Source organism: Melospiza georgiana, chromosome 19 (genome assembly GCF_028018845.1).
Source record: "Melospiza georgiana isolate bMelGeo1 chromosome 19, bMelGeo1.pri, whole genome shotgun sequence".
Lineage (NCBI taxonomy): Eukaryota > Metazoa > Chordata > Aves > Passeriformes > Passerellidae > Melospiza > Melospiza georgiana.
In genome coordinates, this window is record NC_080448.1 from 2,860,035 (window position 1) to 2,878,542 (window position 18,508).

The 18,508-nt window shown below is 51.7% G+C and overlaps 1 protein-coding gene across 2 annotated transcripts in view; it reads left to right on the forward strand.

Moving 5' to 3' along the window:
* LOC131091638 (S-adenosyl-L-methionine-dependent tRNA 4-demethylwyosine synthase TYW1-like) overlaps positions 1-18,508 on the forward strand; it is a 106,661-nt gene that overhangs the window by 33,905 nt on the left and 54,248 nt on the right. For both annotated transcript variants that reach the window (XM_058037812.1, XM_058037811.1), the window contains exons 10-12: positions 85-137; positions 3,733-3,851; positions 12,944-13,053. In XM_058037812.1, coding sequence (XP_057893795.1) covers positions 85-137; positions 3,733-3,851; positions 12,944-13,053 — 282 coding nt within the window. The remainder of the gene's footprint in view (positions 1-84; positions 138-3,732; positions 3,852-12,943; positions 13,054-18,508) is intronic.

The following is an 18,508-nucleotide window of genomic DNA, read 5'->3' on the forward strand; positions in this document are numbered from 1 at the left end:
ACTCTGGGTACCCCTTGGTATATTTTATGTGTCAATTCCTGCAGGCAAACCTCAGTTGTTTGATGATTTGTGCTTTGTTTTCAGGCTATAAACTCATTGGGAGCCATTCTGGGGTGAAGCTGTGCCGTTGGACAAAGGTATGTTCTGTTTCCTTTTCTCATTTCATAAATAAAAACAAAGCTAGAGACTTGCTCAGGTATTCCAATTTCCTGATGAAATTACATTTTAAAATGTGCTATTATTTGCACAAACCCAATTTCAAGCTATAACCTTGCATTTCCAGCTATTAAAATTCCTCTGCAAAGAGTGAGAATAGAGTTGTGGCACAGAGCTGGGAACATCCTTTTCTGGTTTTTCCTGTTGTTCTGCTGTCTGCTAAACCATCTTCTGCCCCCTGAAATCCACGTGAGGGAAGAGTGGGAAGGTTGTGTCCCTGGTGTGAGGCTGTGGAGCAGGGATAGCACAGCCACTGCCCCACCTGAGCAGGCACATGAGGCTGTTTGAACCCCCTTGCTGGGCTTGGGTTGTCACAGGGCTCCCCTGGCTCTCAGCATTTATCAGATGACATTTCCATGGGAGGTGTTCATGTTTTTACTGTTGCCAGTGATTTCCCTGCTCTGTGGTGTGTGTGTGGCTGTGAACAGCACCCATGGGTATGAATGCACCTGTGTGACACAGCCCCCTCCCAGCCCTGCACATGGCTCCTGGAGGAGCTGGAACCCAGTAGCTTTTCAAGCAGTTTCCAGACTTAAAAACTGCTTGAAAACTCCCAGCAGAGCCCTGGAGAATGAACTGCAGCCCCTTCAGGGTGGGTGTGGTTCAGCTGTCCTTGGCAGGTCCCTCTGGAGCTCACAAGTCTCTAGGGTTGTATATTTGGGGAGCAGTATTGATCACAGAATCACTGAGGGTGGAAAAGCCCTCTGAGCCCACCGAGTCCAACCATTCTCCCAGCACTGCCAAGGCCAGCACTGCCCCATGTCCCCAAGTGCCACATGCACAGGGCTGTTAAACCCTCCAGGGTGGGGACTCCACCCTGCCCTGGGCAGCTGTGCCAGGGCTGGACAGCAAATTCCAGGAAGGAATTTCCCCCAAATCCCCCCCGAGCTGCCCTGGCCCAGCCTGAGGCCGTTCCCTCTGCTCCTGTCCCTGTTCCCTGGAGCACAGCCCGACCCCCCGGCTGTGCCCTCCTGTCAGGAGCTGTGCAGAGCCACAAGGGCCCCCTGAGCCTCCTCTGCTCCAGGCTGAGCCCCTTCCCAGCTGCCTCAGCTGCTCCTGGGGCTCCAGACCCTTCCCAGCTCCCTCAGCTGCTCCTGGGGCTCCAGACCCTTCACCCACCATGTTGCATCATCCTGCACCCTTGAGCATCCCTAGGTGGGAACCTCTGGAATCAGGCACATCTGTAATTCCTGTGCTGTGGCAGTGATCAGTCCTGGCTGTCTGAGCTCTCCTTTGCTGCATGATTAGCTTTGTTTATTTTTGAAAGAGCCCTTGGGATGCCATCCCAGGGTGGCTGCAGAGAGTTTTCATTGCAGTGCCTGCTGTCAATGAACTGTTTCATCAAGAGCCTTGTTCCCCTGAGCAGCATAGAGAGCCCACCCTGGGCTGTCAGGAGTGTGTGGGATGCACTGATCCCACTGCTGCTCTGCTGCTCACTCTTGCACCCATTTCCCTCTTCTGTCACTGTTAGTGGCAGACATGATCATGAAAAGTTTAAAGAAAAACTTCCATGTTGTGTCTGAGAAGGCCAGAGAACCTATTTTTATGAAAGACCCAGACTTTAATGCAGCACTGTAAAGCCATTTCACAAAATAAATAGCAGCTCTGTGTGCTTAGATGGGCCCACACTATTTTTAGCTTAAGCAGGAATTGAATGTAAAGTCTTCTAATAAATTGAGCTGAGATTGGTTCCAGGCAGTGGCTTTGCCTCAGGTTCACACCAGTGTGTGAGAGCCTCCAGGAGCCTTTGTGGGGATTTGTATCACAGGAAAGCAGGAGCAGGGCTGGCAGGATCAGTATTAAGTGGAGTTTCATTGAGGTATCTCAGATGGAAAAGATTGGGTTCTGTCAAATTCCAGAAAAAACAGAAACCCTGTATGTTTTAGGGAGAGTCTGTTTGCCTTAGGAAAAGCCAAATATAACTTGCTCTCCTGAATTTGTGCATCTCCTGAAGTCTCTCTCATTTGAAGAATGGGTAGAATCAACAGCATTTTCCATGTCATTTAATCTTCCACCTGTACAGCCAGTCAGGGATTAGCTGTAGATTTTTCCCTGCTGCTCCTTTCTGTTGGATCACCAGGACTCTCCAGGAGGAGGAAGGCAGATTGAAAGCTGCTGTGTTGTATTTCAGATTTTCTCTTGAGAGGAGTAAAGTTTCTTTCTCATTTATTATTATTTAACTGAGCTAATGAAAGACAACCCTTTCTGCAAGCTGCCTGCATGATAAATAGGAGTTGAATCCTGTTGGGAAAGCTGCTGTGGCTGTGCTGGGAAGGGAAGTGCAGCATCCTGCTGGAGCCACTGCTGGCTGTGAATGAGGGCTTATAAGGTCAGGGCATTTATTTAATTTACTGCTGCAAGAAATACTCTGCCAGATAAAAGAAAAGAATGGAGTGTTCAGTAGGCCAGCCTTGAAATGGATCCTTGTTGCTCCTGAGTGAGCTTTTCCAGGAACACTTCCTGCAGCTCAAGAGGCTTCACCTGCTCCTCATGGGCTGAGGCTGGAAAGCTGCAGGAGAGCACATTGTTGTGCTGGGGTTTGCCAGAGAAGGGACTGAGCAGCTTAAAGCTCTTTCTCCTCTAACACTCCACTAGTCTGACCTCCTAAATGCAGTCAGGCTGCAGGGATGCATGTGAAGAGTCACACTTGATAGGGAGCTGGGAATTTCTTGGGGCAGGTGGCACTGGTGTCCCTCAGCTCTGCTGAGGGCATTGCTGGACTTGGAGCTCCAGTCACAGGTGGCTGAAAGGGAGCAGATCCACAGCTGCCCTCAGTTTGGCTCCAGATGGGGAATTTTAACTGTCCTGCTGTGTGTTTGTGTGTGTGTGTGCCCTCAGTTTGGTTCCACATGGGTTTTTAGCTCTCCTGGGGGTGTATGTGTTCCCCTGTCCTCAGTCTGCCCCCAGCTGGGTTTCTAACCCTCCCTGTGTGTTTCCCTCTCTTATTTGGGTTTCTGACAGTCCCTCTGTGTCCCTATGTGTTCCCCTGCCCTCAGTCTGGCCCCAGTCTAACACTCCCTGTGTGTTTCCCTGCCCTCGGTTGGGTTTCTGACCCTCCCTGTGTGTTTCCTTGCCCTCAGTTGGGTTTCTAACACTCCCTGTGTGTTTCCCTCTGTCAGTTGGGTTTCTGACTCTCCCTGTGTGTTTCCCTGCCCTCGGTTGGGTTTCTGACTCTCCCTGTGTGTTTCCCTGCCCTCGGTTGGGTTTCTAACACTCCCTGTGTGTTTCCCTCTCTCAGTTGGGTTTCTGACCCTCCCTGTGTGTTTCCCTGCCCTCAGTTGGGTTTCCAACCCTCCCTGTGTGTTTCCCTGCCCTCAGTTGGGTTTCTGACCCTCCCTGTGTGTTTCCCTCTCTCAGTTGGGTTTCCAACCCTCCCTGTGTGTTTCCCTGCCCTCAGTTGGGTTTCTGACCCTCCCTGTGTGTTTCCCTGCCCTCAGTTGGGTTTCTGACCCTCCCTGTGTGTTTCCCTGCCCCCAGCTGGGTTTCTGACCCTCCCTGTGTGTTTCCCTCCCTCAGGCCATGCTGCGGGGCCGCGGGGGCTGCTACAAGCACACCTTCTATGGCATCGAGAGCCACCGCTGCATGGAGGCCACCCCCAGCCTGGCCTGTGCCAACAAGTGTGTCTTCTGCTGGAGGTGAGGCACCCCTGGGCTCTGTGGGACACAGCCAGCTGTGCTCTGGGGGGTGTGGAATGTCTGTATTCCTGGGACACATTCCAGTATCCAGGGGCTCTGGGATGTGCTTTGCCAGCTAACCAGTGCCAGACACACATCCAGTCTTCCCAAGCTCCTGGACGTGGATGAATTATGTCCATAACTGAGCAATTCTGTTCTTTTTGAGAGCAGAGCAGGTCAGCTGAACTTCTACAAGCACAAGTGTCCGTATCAGGAGCTGTGTCACACCCCCTGCACTCTGTACAACCCTGAGAGCTGTGCTGAGGGACTGCAGACCATCCCAGGTGGCAAAATGTCCAGAACAAAACCCACAGACACTGAATCCCTGAGGTCAGAAAAAACCTCCCAGCCCATCCAGTCCAAGCTGTGCCTGATCCCCACCTTGTCCCCAGCCCAGAGCTCTGAGTGCCACCTCCAGCCCTTCCCTGGGCACCTCCAGGGATGGGCACTCCAAACCTGCCTGGGCAGCCCCTGGCAGTGCTGAGCCCCCTTTCCATGGGGAAATTCCTGCTGCTGTCCCCCCTGAGCTGCCCTGGCCCAGCCTGAGGCCGTTCCCTCTGCTCCTGTCCCTGTTCCCTGGAGCACAGCCCGACCCCCCCGGCTGTGCCCTCCTGTCAGGAGCTGTGCAGAGCCACAAGGGCCCCCTGAGCCTCCTTTGCTCCTTTGCAGGACAACCTGTCTTCAACTCAATGACTTCAATTGGTCAGGAAAGTCTCCCCTTTCCTCAGAGAAGTGACTTTGTGGTGAATTCCTGAAGGAAAGGAGCTTTGCTGGATCTGAGCTCCTCTAGCCCTACTCACTCACTCCTGCCTGGGCTCCAAGGGAGGTGTGTGCCAGGCTGGGGGAGTGCAGGGTGGGACTGGGAGAAGAGGCTGAGGTTCAGCATAAATGCCAGCAGTGACATGAGAGCACCTGCAGTGGGAGGACAGGGAGGTTTTGCTTTGAGCTCTTTTGTTTTCCACCCTGCTAAATCATCCCATGGGAGCTGCACTTCCTCTGGGACTGAAACCTTACCCCAGGCTGCCAATAACACCCATTCCATCCCCAGCATCCCAGTGAGTACTCCCTGAGCAGCCTGAGCCAGTGGAAGGTGTCCCTGCCATGGCAGGGGGTGGAATGATGTGGGCCTGAAGGTCCCTTCCCACCCAAACCATTCTGGGATTCTGTGATAATATTTCCATGCAAAACCAGCCAAATTCCTCTCTCTGAGTGCCCCTTTCTGTCTTTCATAATCTTCAGGTTTTAATAATGCAGGTATTTCATGGGGGCATTTAAAGGACTTGGGGACAGCTTGAAGGCTGTGAGCACTGGCCACTGGGCATCCTGTGCAGTTTGCATTGGGGAGTCTGTTCCAAAGGGTTTGTGGGTGCTCTGATGGGCTTTCCTCATCCTGGCCTTTCCTGGCTGGGAAGGAGGCAGCAAATGGCACCTCTGATGTGCAGCTTCTGCTTTGCTTCAGAGCAGGGCAGTGCCTGGGAAGGAAAACCTCCTGCTTGTGTCTGTTTTCCACGGGGTGTGATTGGAGTCCTGCACGGGACTGGGCTGGGAGGGACATTGCCCTGCCTGTGCTTGTCCCTCTGTCCCCACACACATCCTAAGGTACATCCTAAACAGCAAACAGGATGAGGGGCTTTGTTCTCAGCATTGCTCCACAGAGCATTTCCCAGTTTCTCTTCCAAATGCCCTCATTCAGGATTTTTTGGCAGCAGCCTGGATGAGGAATAGGCTGAATCAGGGAAATCCAGCAGGTGTGAACTGGAGAGTGCAGGAACTGATAAATGAGATAGTACAGCTTTATCAATAATTGATAAATCAGTCCATTAGTGTAGAGACACAGAGAAAGTGGCACTGTTGCCTTTGTCTCTAACTCATCATCCTGTCACTGTCACCTGTCACTTCAGAGGGGTCTGGCACTGCAGCCTGATGACAACAAGTGCTACAGTGCTGATTTTCCTGCTGGCTACAACCTGAGTGCAAGGAAACAGCTTCCCAGGGCACTGAGCTCAGCATTGATTCATTTATTTCCCTGCTCTGGGTGAGGTGCTGGCAGGTGTTGGACTCTCCCATATGGAATGCAGCTGGCTGTCCTCAGCCTCCCCTGGAAACTGGAAGGTTTAAGTTGGAAGATTTAAGGCTCAGTTTGAGGCTCATCCCAGGACATTAAGCTTGACTTAAACCAGAACTGCTGCTGAAAGATTTCTTTTTGGTGATTTTCCAGCTCCTGTGCCTGGGCTGCTGCAGCCTTCACGTGGCTGTGAGAGGGATCTTCCCTCCCTCCTTGCCACTCCCGATATTGCCCTGCTGATCCTGTGCCACCCCAGCTCCCAAACCCTGCAGTCAGGCCTGTCTGTGCTTGTTTTATCCCCCACACCTTGCAGGTTGCTCGGGGGTGACACTGAGGTGGAGCTGCAGGCCCTGGTGGCTGGGCAGGATAAACAAGGCAGCTCCTGAGCAGCAGGTGCCATCTGTGCAGACATGTGCAATCCCAGTTTTGATCTGCTTCTGGCAGAATGTTCCTCATGCAGGTGTTGTGCTGGGCTCCTCGTGCAGCTCTGCTCAGCCTTGCAGATAAGGCTGCTGGGATTCTTTCTTCTTGATCTCTCCTTTCAGGATTTTGACATTTGTAGATTCTGCCAATGTTTCCAACTGCACAACCCCTGAGCTCTCCCTGGATGGCTGAAGGAAAGGCCAAGGAGCCTGTTTGTTTTCTCTTCCTCACTTTGGCAAGAATGCTGCAGTGCAGCTGCTCTCCCTGGGAGCTGGATGTCACTGGAGCTGGCTGGTCCTGACTGACACATTCTGGCCCCAAACCAGTACTCGTGGAATCACAGACTGGTTTGGGATGGGGCCTTAAAGGGATCAGTTCCAGCTGCTGTGGGCAGGACACCTCCACTGGAGCTCAGTATCCAAACATGCTCAGAAAATGAGGGGATTCTGTCAGAGATGTGGCTTCACTCTGCACTGGGTGCTCTTCTGTCCCCCTTGTCCCTGGGAGCTGTCACAGCTGCCAGAGCCCCTGCCTGGCTCTGCTGTCCCCTGCAGAGGGGCTGGCACTGCAGGGCTGTGGGGACAGGAAAAGCAGCCTGGAAGCTGGGCCAGGGCAGAGTCAGGCTGGATTTTGGTTCTTCCCCCAGAGGTGCTGGCACTGCCCAGGCTTCCCAGGGAATGGGCACAGCCCTGGGGCTGCTCCAGGAGCTCCAGGGATGCCCAGGATGGGATTGTTGGGGTGTCTGTGCAGGGCCAGGGCTGCACTGGGTGATCCCTGTGGTCCCTTCCAGCTCAGCATATTCCCTGACTCTCCAAGGTGGATTGTTTGGTGTCGCCCAAGGCTGTTCCATCAAAAGTTCTGAGGGGGACACCCCACACCTGAATCACTGCAATGTCCCCACCATAATCCTGTCCTCCAAGGGAGTCTGTCCCTCTCCATCCCTGCTCCCAGCTGCTCTCACTGAGGCTGTGTCTCTTTAGCTTAATTGCCTAAATGGAAATGTGCAAGTGACCAAATCTTTTAATCAATTAGAGCAAGTGTGGGTTCTGAGCTCTGTGACCTCCCTGCAGCACAGGCACCAGGCAGACCTGATTTGATGAGGGTTTTTGGCTCAGTGTCCAACACCCAATCAATTATTGTGGAGAGAGGGAACAGCTAAATAAGATTTAAATTAATAGGGTTTATTACTTTTGCATCTGAGGAGGAGGCAAAGCAGACAGAGTGAAATATCCTGTGAAGAAATTGGCTCGTATTTCTTCTGCTGTAACTTTAATGCTTATACCTGTGCATGGAGGTTTCAGGTTTTGCTTCCAGACAGCAACTGAAGTTGTGTTCAGACACTAAATCAGTGGGTGGCCAAAATCCAGGCATCACAGTAAGCCCTGAAAAATACAGAGATTAAAAATTAATAATCTCTCTCATAGGAGAAGTGCTTAAGGTCTTTAAAAAATAAAGGAGAAACTGAAAACAGATGAAAACCAAAGCTTCTCCTCAGTAACTAACTTGATTTCAGGGGGTAATTCCTCAGGGAAATGGGGATATTGATGTCAAAGGAGTGGACACTGCAGGTTTGGAACACCTGGAAGCTGAACCTGAAAGCTCAGAGAGTCTCTGTGCATGTCCAGCAGAACCAGTCCTGGTTCTGCTGCTCTTTCCTCCCAGGTTTCAGTTTGGTTATGGTTTTGTTTCCAGAAGGGACCTGTTGTGACCAAGGTTCATCCCTCACATTGGATTCTTCACTGGTTTGTTGAGTTTGGGCCTGTCTGTCTGCCAGGGGCTCCTGAAATGTCCAAATAAATGGGGTGGGGGACAGCACATCAATGTGCCCAGTTCATGCCCCTGGTAAAAAAAGTGGTTAAAAAAAGTCTTGGTGCCTTCATGTGCTGTTCTGCCAGCTCTGTCATCTGAGGCATTTCTAGGAGAAAATGTTCATGTGTGGGTTGAAATCTCTGATTTTTATTTTATAGCACTTTGCATTCTCCTGGACTTGGACTTCTTAAAGGTCCTGGGACTTGTTACAATCAGCTCCCAAATTTCTGGGCTCAATAGTGAATATAAACAGATTATGGGCTGTGAAATGTCCACACTGGGCCTTGGGTGTCCCTGGGGATGGTGCCAGGTCCAGCAGTCAGTGCTGAGGGGCAGTGACTGGGGGCTTTGGAAGTGAATTTGCACATTTTGCCATCCAGGTGAGTTCTGGAATGGTGTGGGGAGCTGTGCTGGGCAGGGCTCAGGGATGGGATGGGGTGAATGGGCACAGCACAGCACACTGAGCATCACCTGCCTTGCAGGAGATCCTGCTCTCTAAAAAGGGAGCATCTCAGAGCTGGGATGGAGCTTTTCAGCATGGGGCATCTTCCTTCTTCAAGGTTTCAGTTGGAAGAGAATCACAGAATTCTTTTGCTTGGAAAAGCCCTCTGAGATCCTTGAGTCCAGTTGTTCCCCCAGCACTGCCAAGGCCACCAGACTCTGTCCTCAAGTGCCACATCCATGGGACTTCTAAACCTCTCCACCAATGCCCTGTGACAACCCTTTCCATGAAGAAATTTCCCTTAATATTCAGTCTAAGCCACCCCTGGCAGCCTCTGGTCCTGTCAGACAATTTATCCAGCCTGCTCCAGGGTGACTTTACCCATCCTAGGGACAACATTAAATTCAGGTTCTGTATCTCAGTCCTGGTCCTGCCCAGCCCAGGCTGGGCTCCTCCTGGTGCTCTCAGGAGGTGCAGAAGAAAAGGAACAGCCAGATTTCATTTTGTATCCCAGGAACATTAAATATGGTTGGCTTTAGCATTGGCCAAGCTTTTTTTGTGCTCTCCCTCCTTCTCCTGCCATCACTCCAGGGAAAGTCCTTGGGATCTCTTCTGTGTGTCCTTTCCTGCTCATGGCTGATGTTTTGCCTTCCCCTTTCTGCTGATGCCCCTGTGTTTTTGTGCTCCTTCTTTTGTTTGCAGCTGGAGGCTCCCGAGGCTGCAGAAGAGCAGATTGATTTTGTTGTTTTGTCTTTGCTTTTTATTGCTGCAGTTTGCACTTCTGCCTTGGTAGGGCTTCCAAAACTGCCAGTTCTCCTGAAGTTCTTTTTCCCTAAGCTCTTCTCTTCTCCTCTGGGATCTCCCTGCTGGCTCTCAGGGTTCACTGAGACTGCTTCTTGAACTCTTCTTGTTTTTATTCTGCTCCTGCCCTCCCTGGCAATGGTGTGCTCTGTCCTCTCATGTCACTGCCACCAGCACTTCCTCACCTTCCTGCTCCCCACCAGGTATCACCCTGGCTCAGTCAATGCCTGCAGTAAATGATATTTTACACCTGAGCTGCATCTGCCCCTCAGAGCCTCTTAATAACCATTTGCAGAATGCATAAAGCAAAAGCTGATTTATTAAAATAAAACAAGCACCTGGGGAGGCAGATCACAGCCCTGGGGAAGCTGCACCTTCACAGGGGTCCCAGAACCTGCCAGGAACACTGGGAATGCTGTGCCAGGCTCCTGATGGATCAGAGGTGAGCTGGGACTGCAGGGAAGCTGGATGGGAGCAGGCTGGGGGGCTTCCAGGGCAGCCAGCAGGAGCTCCCATGGTGTTCCCTGCAGTCGTGGGGCTGTGGCACTGAGGTGTCTCTGAAGGAGCAAACCAAACCTGTTCCACACCTGGAATCTCTGCTAACATCAAGGTTTTCTGCTGCGTGTGGGTTTGGGTGAGATTTCATTTGACTTGTGTTACTTTGGAAAGGAAAGGAAAGGAAAGGAAAGGAAAGGAAAGGAAAGGAAAGGAAAGGAAAGGAAAGGAAAGGAAAGGAAAAAGGGGAAAGGAAAAAGGGGAAAGGAAAAAGGGGAAAGGAAAAAGGGGAAAGGAAAAAGGGGAAAAGGAAAAAGGGGAAAAGGGAAAAAGGAAAAAGGGGAAAAAGGAAAGGATTCCCTGACACAATTCCTGCTGAGTGCTGGTGTAGCCAGAGGTGGGAGCTCACAGAGCCTGGGAGCAGTGGGATGGTGGCTCTGGTTTCTGTCTGTGCTGAGACTGAGCCCAAGGCATTGCTGCTTTATCCTCCTCTTGGCAAGGAATCTCCTTTTGCCAAATAAGCAGCTCTGTAGGCTTGACCTGGTGTGTTTATTAAACAGTAGGATGTGTTAAAAATGCAGGGCCTGTTGGACACTAATAGCTGTCCAGGGTGCACCCACAGCCTATTGATTTCCTGCCAGCTGGCCCTATTAAATATACAAGGTACAAGTTTTGCAGTTAAACATGGAAGAGTTTTATAAATGCCTTTTATAGCTGACATTCAGAAAACTTTCCATGTTGCCAGATGGGGAAATAAAGGGGAAATTCAAAAAGCTGTTTTGACTTAAGGATCCTTGAGGTGGTGAAGTTTGAGAACAATGTTTGAATCTTTGCTCTTGAAGTGGATGAAGAAATGTTTGGGCCAAAAGCCTGATTTTATTGAGCCTGGGTTTGTGTTTTAGCACTGTCAGACAGGTGTTTCTCACTTGGGGAGTCCCAGAATCCCAGACTGGTTTGGCTTCAAGGGACCTTAAACTCCACTCAGTGCCACCTCTGCCATGGCAGGGACACCTCCCACTGTCCCAGGTGCTCCCAGCCCCGTCCAGCCTGGCCTTGGGCGCTGCCAGGGATCCAGGGGCAGCCACAGCTGTGCCAGGGCCTGCCCACCCTCACAGGGAGGAATATTTTCCCTGATGCCCAACCCAAACCTGCTCTCTCTTGGTTTGAATCCCTTCCCCTTGTGCAGAGGTCACTGGGAGCCTTTTGCTGGTCTCCAGTGAGGATGGAGCAGCCCCTCATCCTGAGCAGGAGCTGCCCTGTCCCTTCTCCCTCAGTGAAAGGCTGGGAGTCCTGTCCTGCTGCCCTGGAGCTGAATGAATGCAGCTGGAACCTCCAGGTGTCTCCAGGGCTGGACAGTTTATATCCATTAATTGTTGTAGTGACAATGTTTGTAATAGTGCCTTATGTATTTACTGTGCACAAGAAATTATGAACAAGGCCATCAAAGAAGTTTTTTCCATTCAAGGGGGAAATGTGGGAAATGGAGTTGTAGAGAATTCCCAAAGCTTGATAGAAGGCTCACACAGTGTGCATTTGTATGTAAACTTTGAGAAATGTTGACTTAGAAATGCCGTGGAATAGGACAGACATTGCTGAGAGAGAATGGAACTAGAAACAAGTTTCAAAAGATGGCCTTGTAAATAATATGGATACTTTGGAGAAATAGAGAAATGGAGCTATGAAAGATGCTCTGTAGTGGGACCCACGAGGGGTAATTTTAGATAATTAGCTTTAAGGCATTTGCAGCATGGTGTGGCAAAAGCTGGTAGGCCAAGAAACACTTACAGTGTATTGTAATTAGGAAATAATTGGCTTCTGATTGTGAGGGTGTGAATTATAACATCTGTATTGTCTCACCCTTCTCATGAGACTGAAAATGGAGTAAAAGTTTTTAAAACACCTCCCAGTTGCCCCATCTCTGGTCAGAACAAGGCATAACCCAGCATGCAGGGATGGTGGAGGGGGTGCAGGAAGCAGAGGTCACCTGGCTGCAAAAGTGAGTGTCAGGAGTGTATTTTGGTGGGCCTTGTTTTCCTGTCCAGAGGTGAGTTAATCCAGGAGCTTTTGTGAAGGCCCCTGCACAATTTGCTGCTCTTAATGAACTCTGTGGGCTGAGGGGGCTTTTGGAGCATATTTCATATTTTGGGATGAAGCAGGAAATGATGGAGAGAGAACAAGGAGGTGAAAACACAGAATTTCATTGACTTCCTTAAGATGATATTTAAGGGCTGGATGAGCTCCTCATGCTAATAAAGTAAGAAATGAGGAGGAACTCCATGGGTCTTCCAGATGCTTGGGTCCATTTACCTGGGTTGGCTTTTGCTGTTTTCCAAGAAAACAAAATATGGGGACAGTGATCCTTTCCAGGCAAGGTGGGCTTCTCACCCCAGAAGCTGTTCCTCAGATGGAAGATCTGGGGATTTTCCCCTGCAGTCTGCTTGGGTCAGGGGGATTAAAATCTGGGACATGGCCCAGATCCCCCAGGAATGTGTCCCTGGGACAGGGCAGGGTTCCTGCTCTCTTCAGGGGGTTTGGAGGAGCCTGCCCTCATCTGTCCTGGTACCAGAGCACCACACAAAGACTGGGGTAGAAACGAATTCTGTCCTCAGGGTGGTGCTTGGTGCCTTTGAAATGAACTAAAAATGGCCTGGGACCTCCCTTCTCCAGAGCTTGGTGCAGCTGTGGGCAGAGCAGGAGCAGAACCAGTTTCCCTTTCTTTACAGAGGCTTTTGCAGACATTATTTTGGCTCAGAAACCTTTCACCTGTGCTTCAATATATCTGTATAGAGTGTGATATTATCCACAAGGCCCATTCCTCCCTCTGGGAGCCCAGAGCCTGCAAGGAGAGGGGTGTAAGAGAGGCGTTCAGGGGTGACACCCAGAGGCTGGGGCAGCAGCAGGAGTTGCTGAGCATCTTTTGTTGCTTTGAATGCTGTCGATGCCAAAGTCCCCAGGAGGCAGGTGAGTTCCCCAGGTGGGTTCCAGGTGGCAGTGGGTGACTGTCCCCTCTTCCCTCAGGCACCACACGAACCCCGTGGGCACCGAGTGGCGCTGGAGGATGGACCAGCCCGAGCAGATCCTGCAGGAGGCCCTCGAGAAGCACCAGAACATGATCAGGCAGTTCAAAGGTAACTCCTGCTCTGTCCCACCCCTGGGCTCTTGGGGGATAACCAGCAGTGACACAGGTGAGTGTCACAGACACATTTTATGGAAAATCCTTTCTTTGGGATTTTTTCTCCTGAGAGGCCTGAGGAACAAAATGTAAACATTGATTATCTGCTGCTGTGGAATGCAACAGGTGCATCTGGGATTGGTCTCATGTGGTTGTTTCTAATTAATGGCCAATCACAGTCAGCTGGCTCAGACTCACTGTCCAAGACACAAGCCTTTGTTATCATTCCTTTTCTATTCTTAGCTAACTTTCTGATGAAATCCTTTCTTCTATTCTTTTAGTATAGTTTTAATATAATATATATCATAAAATAACAAATCAGCCTTCTGAAACATGGAGTCAGATCCTCATCTCTTCCCTCATCCTAAGCCCTCTGTGAACACTGTCACAGGTGAGAGCATTCTGCTCCCCTGGGAAGGAGGCCTGAGCTTCAGGCTGTCAGGAGAATGGGGGAGAAGAAGCTGCTGTGGCTCATTAATGTCTTCTGAAATGAGGCTCAGCCACTGGGAGTGTGCTGTGCCTGGAGGGAGTAGAGTGGAGTTGCCTCTGGTGCATCCTGGTAGTTGTCAAATCCTTTCCCTTGGTGTGCACAGAGCCCTCCACAGTGCTTAAAGCCAGCCTGGGTGATGGGGGATCCTGGCTCCTCTGGAGGAGGAAGCAAAAGCAATCAGCCTCTTACCTGACAGGACACACACTGGCAGCCCTGACACCCAGCTTTGTGTTACCTGCAACTCCTGGCTTGTGTTTGTCTCATGAATAATGAAACAGCAGCAAGCAGGGGATTTTGATTTTCAGCAATTATTCAGTACCTGTGGTTGAGACTGAAGCTGCAGCTCCACAGCACCTCTGGGAAGCACTGCAGCTTGCTTCCCACAGAAATTCCCTGGAAGTTTGATGTAAATTCTGTGTCTGTAGCTGTAGAGAGGGCTGGGGGTTTTGTTTCCCAAATGTGATGATCTGGCTGCTGTGCCAGGGTCAGCTGTGTGTGCTGGCAGGGCTGGCCAGCTTGGCAGGACAGCTCCAGGGCTCTGCTCTCCCCAGCTGCCTTGAGCTGCACAAGTGGAGTGGAACAGCCATAAAACCTGCAGGATGGGCCCTGGCCTTGGCAGTCATTTTGGGAACCTGATTGTTTAGTTTGGCTGTGCTCAAAGAGATTCCAATGGATCCAGGATGTGGCAGGCACAAAGCCCTTCTGTCAGCAGAGCAGAGCTGCTCTGCCTCCATCTCTGCAGCTGGATAATGGGTGGAAAAATAGCTCAGGTTTGGGCCCCATGGGCTTCATTCTCCTCACGTGGCTGCTTTGGAGCAGCAGCTCAGTGAAGCCTCACTCCTGAGCCTGGGCTTTCTTTGGCACTGTCAGACATCCCCTGGGGCAGGGGTGGTGGTGCTGGAACAGCCTCAGCAGCTCTGCAGGGAAATCTGGGGGTGAGGGGCACTCTCAGGGCAGGGCTTTACCCCAGGGGCACCCGGAGAAACACCAGGCTTGAGCCAATGGATGCAGGGAAGGGTCTGGAGCCCCAGGAGCAGCTGAGGGAGCTGGGAGGGTCTGGAGCCCCAGGAGAGGCTGAGGGAGCTGGGAAGGGGCTCAGCCTGGAGCAAAGGAGGCTCAGGGGGCCCTTGTGGCTCTGCACAGCTCCTGACAGGAGGGCACAGCCGGGGGGGTCGGGCTGTGCTCCAGGGAACAGGGACAGGAGCAGAGGGAACGGCCTCAGGCTGGGCCAGGGCAGCTCAGGGGGGATTTGGGAGAAATTCCTTCACTGAATGGGAGGCCAGGCCCTGGCACAGGCTCTGCAGGGCAGAGGTGGAGTTTCCATCCCTGGAAATGTTCAAAATTCATGTGGATGTGGCACTTGGGGACACGGTTTAGTGGTGGCCTTGGCAGTGCTGGGGAATGTTTGGACTCTGATCCTGGAGGCTTTCCCAGCCTCAGTTTCTCTGTGTCTCTGAGCACTGGGAATTTCTGAGGGAGATCAGATCTGTCCATGCTGGAGTCCCACCTGTCTGTTGTCCCTGTCCCCAGAAGAAGGGACAGCAGACTTGGTTTCTGTATGGGAGGGTGAAGTTACACATCAAAATGAGCTTGTTCAGGCAGGGTGGGGCCTGGACAGGTGGGACCCTCCTGCCCTGGAGGCTTTCAGGCCTCTGGAGAGGAGCCATTACCACCCTGCACTGAGGAATAACCTTCTCATTCCCTGACCCTGCTGTCTTCCCAAAATGAATTGAGGACAGGGAATGATTATGGAGAGACTTTCCAGCATCTGAAATACTGCTGAGGTGTCAGGGGGCCTGTCAGGACATCCCAGTTCTCCCTTTTTGGAGTCTATTTTCTGTTAAACAAATTCATAAATATTACTCGAAATGTGCCTGTGCATCTGAGCACAGTTACCCTTGACCTGGAACTGTGAAAGGAGAAAACAGAAAAGCTCTGGACTAGAACTGTGCTGTTAAGTGGGAAAAGAAAAGCTGGTTTATTTTTCTAGTGCTAGATGGCAACATTCCTGTCCTAGCTGCTGTGAGTCAAAGGTTTATTAAGGAGAAGAAAAACTGGAAAGAGAAGCCCAGGAGCTCCTGTTCCATGTAGTGAATTTTACATCATTCTTCCCTCAGGTGTGTGGGGAGGTGTTGTCAGGGTGGAAGCAGCAAGAGCCAAATTGAGGAGGAGCAGAGTGAGTGAACTGAGCTGGGGACAGGCAAAGGTTCAGCTGGGACAGGATCAGAGTCCCCACGTGCAGTGCCAGGCTGGAGGAATGGTCCTGGCTCCTCCTGCCAGCCCAGCAGCTCTGCACAGACACCAGGGGCCTTTACTGGGAGTGGTATTTGAGAAAAACCCCAGCAAAAGCACAGGAAGCACCTGCTGGAGCAGGGAGGTGCCCAGGCTGCTGTGGGCAGGGGAGGAGAGGTTGTGACTGGGCTCTGTCCCTGTGCTGGCACTGCTGGGGCACCTCCAGGAAAGACAGCAAGGGCTGGCATGTGCCAGGGGAGGGCCTGGAGCCCCAGGAGCAGCTGAGGGAGCTGGGCAGGGGCTCAGCCTGGAGCAGAGGAGGCTCAGGGGGCCCTTGTGGCTCTGCACAGCTCCTGACAGGAGGGCACAGCCGGGGGGGTCGGGCTGTGCTCCAGGGAACAGGGACAGGAGCAGAGGGAACGGCCTCAGGCTGGGCCAGGGCAGCTCAGGGGGATTTGGGGGAAATTCCTTCCTGGAATTTGTTGTCCAGCCCTGGCATAGGTGCCAGGGAGGTGGAGTGCCCATCCCTGGAGGGGTGTATAAACTGTGTGGAATGTGGCACTTGGGGACAGGGGTTAATGGTGACCTTGCAGTGCTGGGGAATGGTTGGATTCCATCTCCATTTCCCAGCATTGATGTGTCTGATCCTGCAGCTCTGGCTGGGCACCCACAGGGACTCCAGAGGTGCCCCAGCAGGGCTGAGGTGTTGGACCCTGGCATAGACTTTGGGCTGTTTGGGCTTCTGGGGAATCAAAACTCCCTTAGCTAGGGAGTGCTCAGGGCTGGAGTGTCTGGGGGTGCTGCTCAGGTACCTCCCTGAGCCTTTTGAATTCATTGGTGCTGCTCTTTCCAGTTTTGGAGGCTTTGCAGGCAAATCCATCCACACACCCATTCCATGGGCCAGAGAAACTGCTGAGCTCATCTGGTGCTTTATTCATATAATCCATTGCAGTGAAAATGAGATTTCCTTTGAAGGACCAGAATTCTTGTGCCCCTTTATCCTTTAGGATACCCTACAGGACAGCCCTCATACTCTGGGTGCCTGTGGGTGATGATAAATCACTTCTGCTTTAGTGTTGCCACAGTTTGTGCTGGCTTTGGAGAGCACAGCCATTAAAGCCCCACAATTCTCTCTTGGATTAAATGATGGAGAGACACCTCACTGATAGGGAGTGAGGCTGCAAAGTTTATTTGATGGATACATTTTTCTGGGGAGTGACTTGTAAATCTCTGTGCCCTTGCAAAGGGCACACACAGGATGGAAACATAACTCAGGAATGAGAGAGTGGGAGTCTGATAATAAAGGGAAAAAGCCAGAGAGAAATGCATTACATGTGCTAGGATATCCTCAGAGTACCATGGAGGAGCATGGACAGAGCAGGTCTCTCATCCCCCTGGCCCCCAGGCTCTGGAGGTGCTGCTCAGGTCCTTGCAGGGGTGCCAGAGTCAGCCCAGCCTCCCCAGGGTGCTGTGCCAGGGGTGCTGTCTGTGCCCAAGTTAGTGCAGCAGCTGGAATCAGCTTTTCCAGGGAGATGTGCTCTGCTGGGGGCTGAGGGCAGGAGCAGAGCCAGAGGGATTCAGGAGAGTCCCTGCCCTCCTGGAATCCAGCAGTCCTGGCAGTTTATCCCTGCCTGGCTGGTGATTTGTGTGCTCAAAGGGTTGTGTACAAACCCACTCCCTGCTCTGGGTGGATGTAGCAGGTTTGGTGTAAACTGCTTTGGGAAAGTTCCACTCAAACTTTAGGGGATGTTGGGATTTTGTTCTTCTGCTTATAAAGCTGGCAGGCTAATTATGAGAGTCCAGATGAAAAATGCTGAGAGAGAGAAATTAATTAATTGCAAAACTGACTTACAGTAGTTTTAGGAATATGAAAGTTAGTCCTTTAATCTCAGTGTGTGCTGGAGACACTGCTTTCTTCTCCAATAAAGCTCTCATTTAGTGCTGTCAGCTTTCTATGGAATAACCATTAGTCCTGTCACTTCCTCAGGACTGAGCCTGGCTGCTTGAAAATGCACTGAGCCCTGCTCTGATTCCAAACCAGCTTTGCTACGTGAGGCTGGAGCAATATCCACCAACACCTCTTTTATCTGGGTTTTGCAGCAGAGCTGTAATTTTCTGTTCTGCAGCGTCAAGGCAACGAGAAGGGAGCTGAGGACCTGGATTCACACTCCAGGCTTTGTTTTTTATCTTTAAAACAGACCAGCCCCCAATCTAAAGCCTCAGATAGGATTTGAGTACATCAAGGCACGTCAGGGAAATGTGAAGTGACAGATTGGGAACAAAAGCTTGTTTGGAGGCAGCTGATTTCATCCGGGGTCCTGAGCACCTGGTCAGGTGTGGGTGGGCTGCAGGAGCATCCAGCTCCCCCTCCCTCCTGTGGGCATCAGGAGTGGGACTCAGGTGGTGTTTGCACATGGATGCTACATTTGAGCTCCTTCTGAAAGGTCTCTGCCTGTTCAGGATCGTGCCATGTGCTGGGATTTCTTTTGATCACATCCCCTGTGGAGCTGCACGTTCTGTGTTTGCAGTCAGGGCTCAGCACCTTGCTGTGCTTGGGGAGCTGTGCTCAGCTGCCCTTCCTGGATTCAGTCCCTTGCTGGGAAGGGCTCAGCTGCCCTTCCTGGAGCCCACAGGGACCAGCACAGCACAGCCATGGCCTGGGCTGCTTTCCTGACACGCCTGCTTGCAG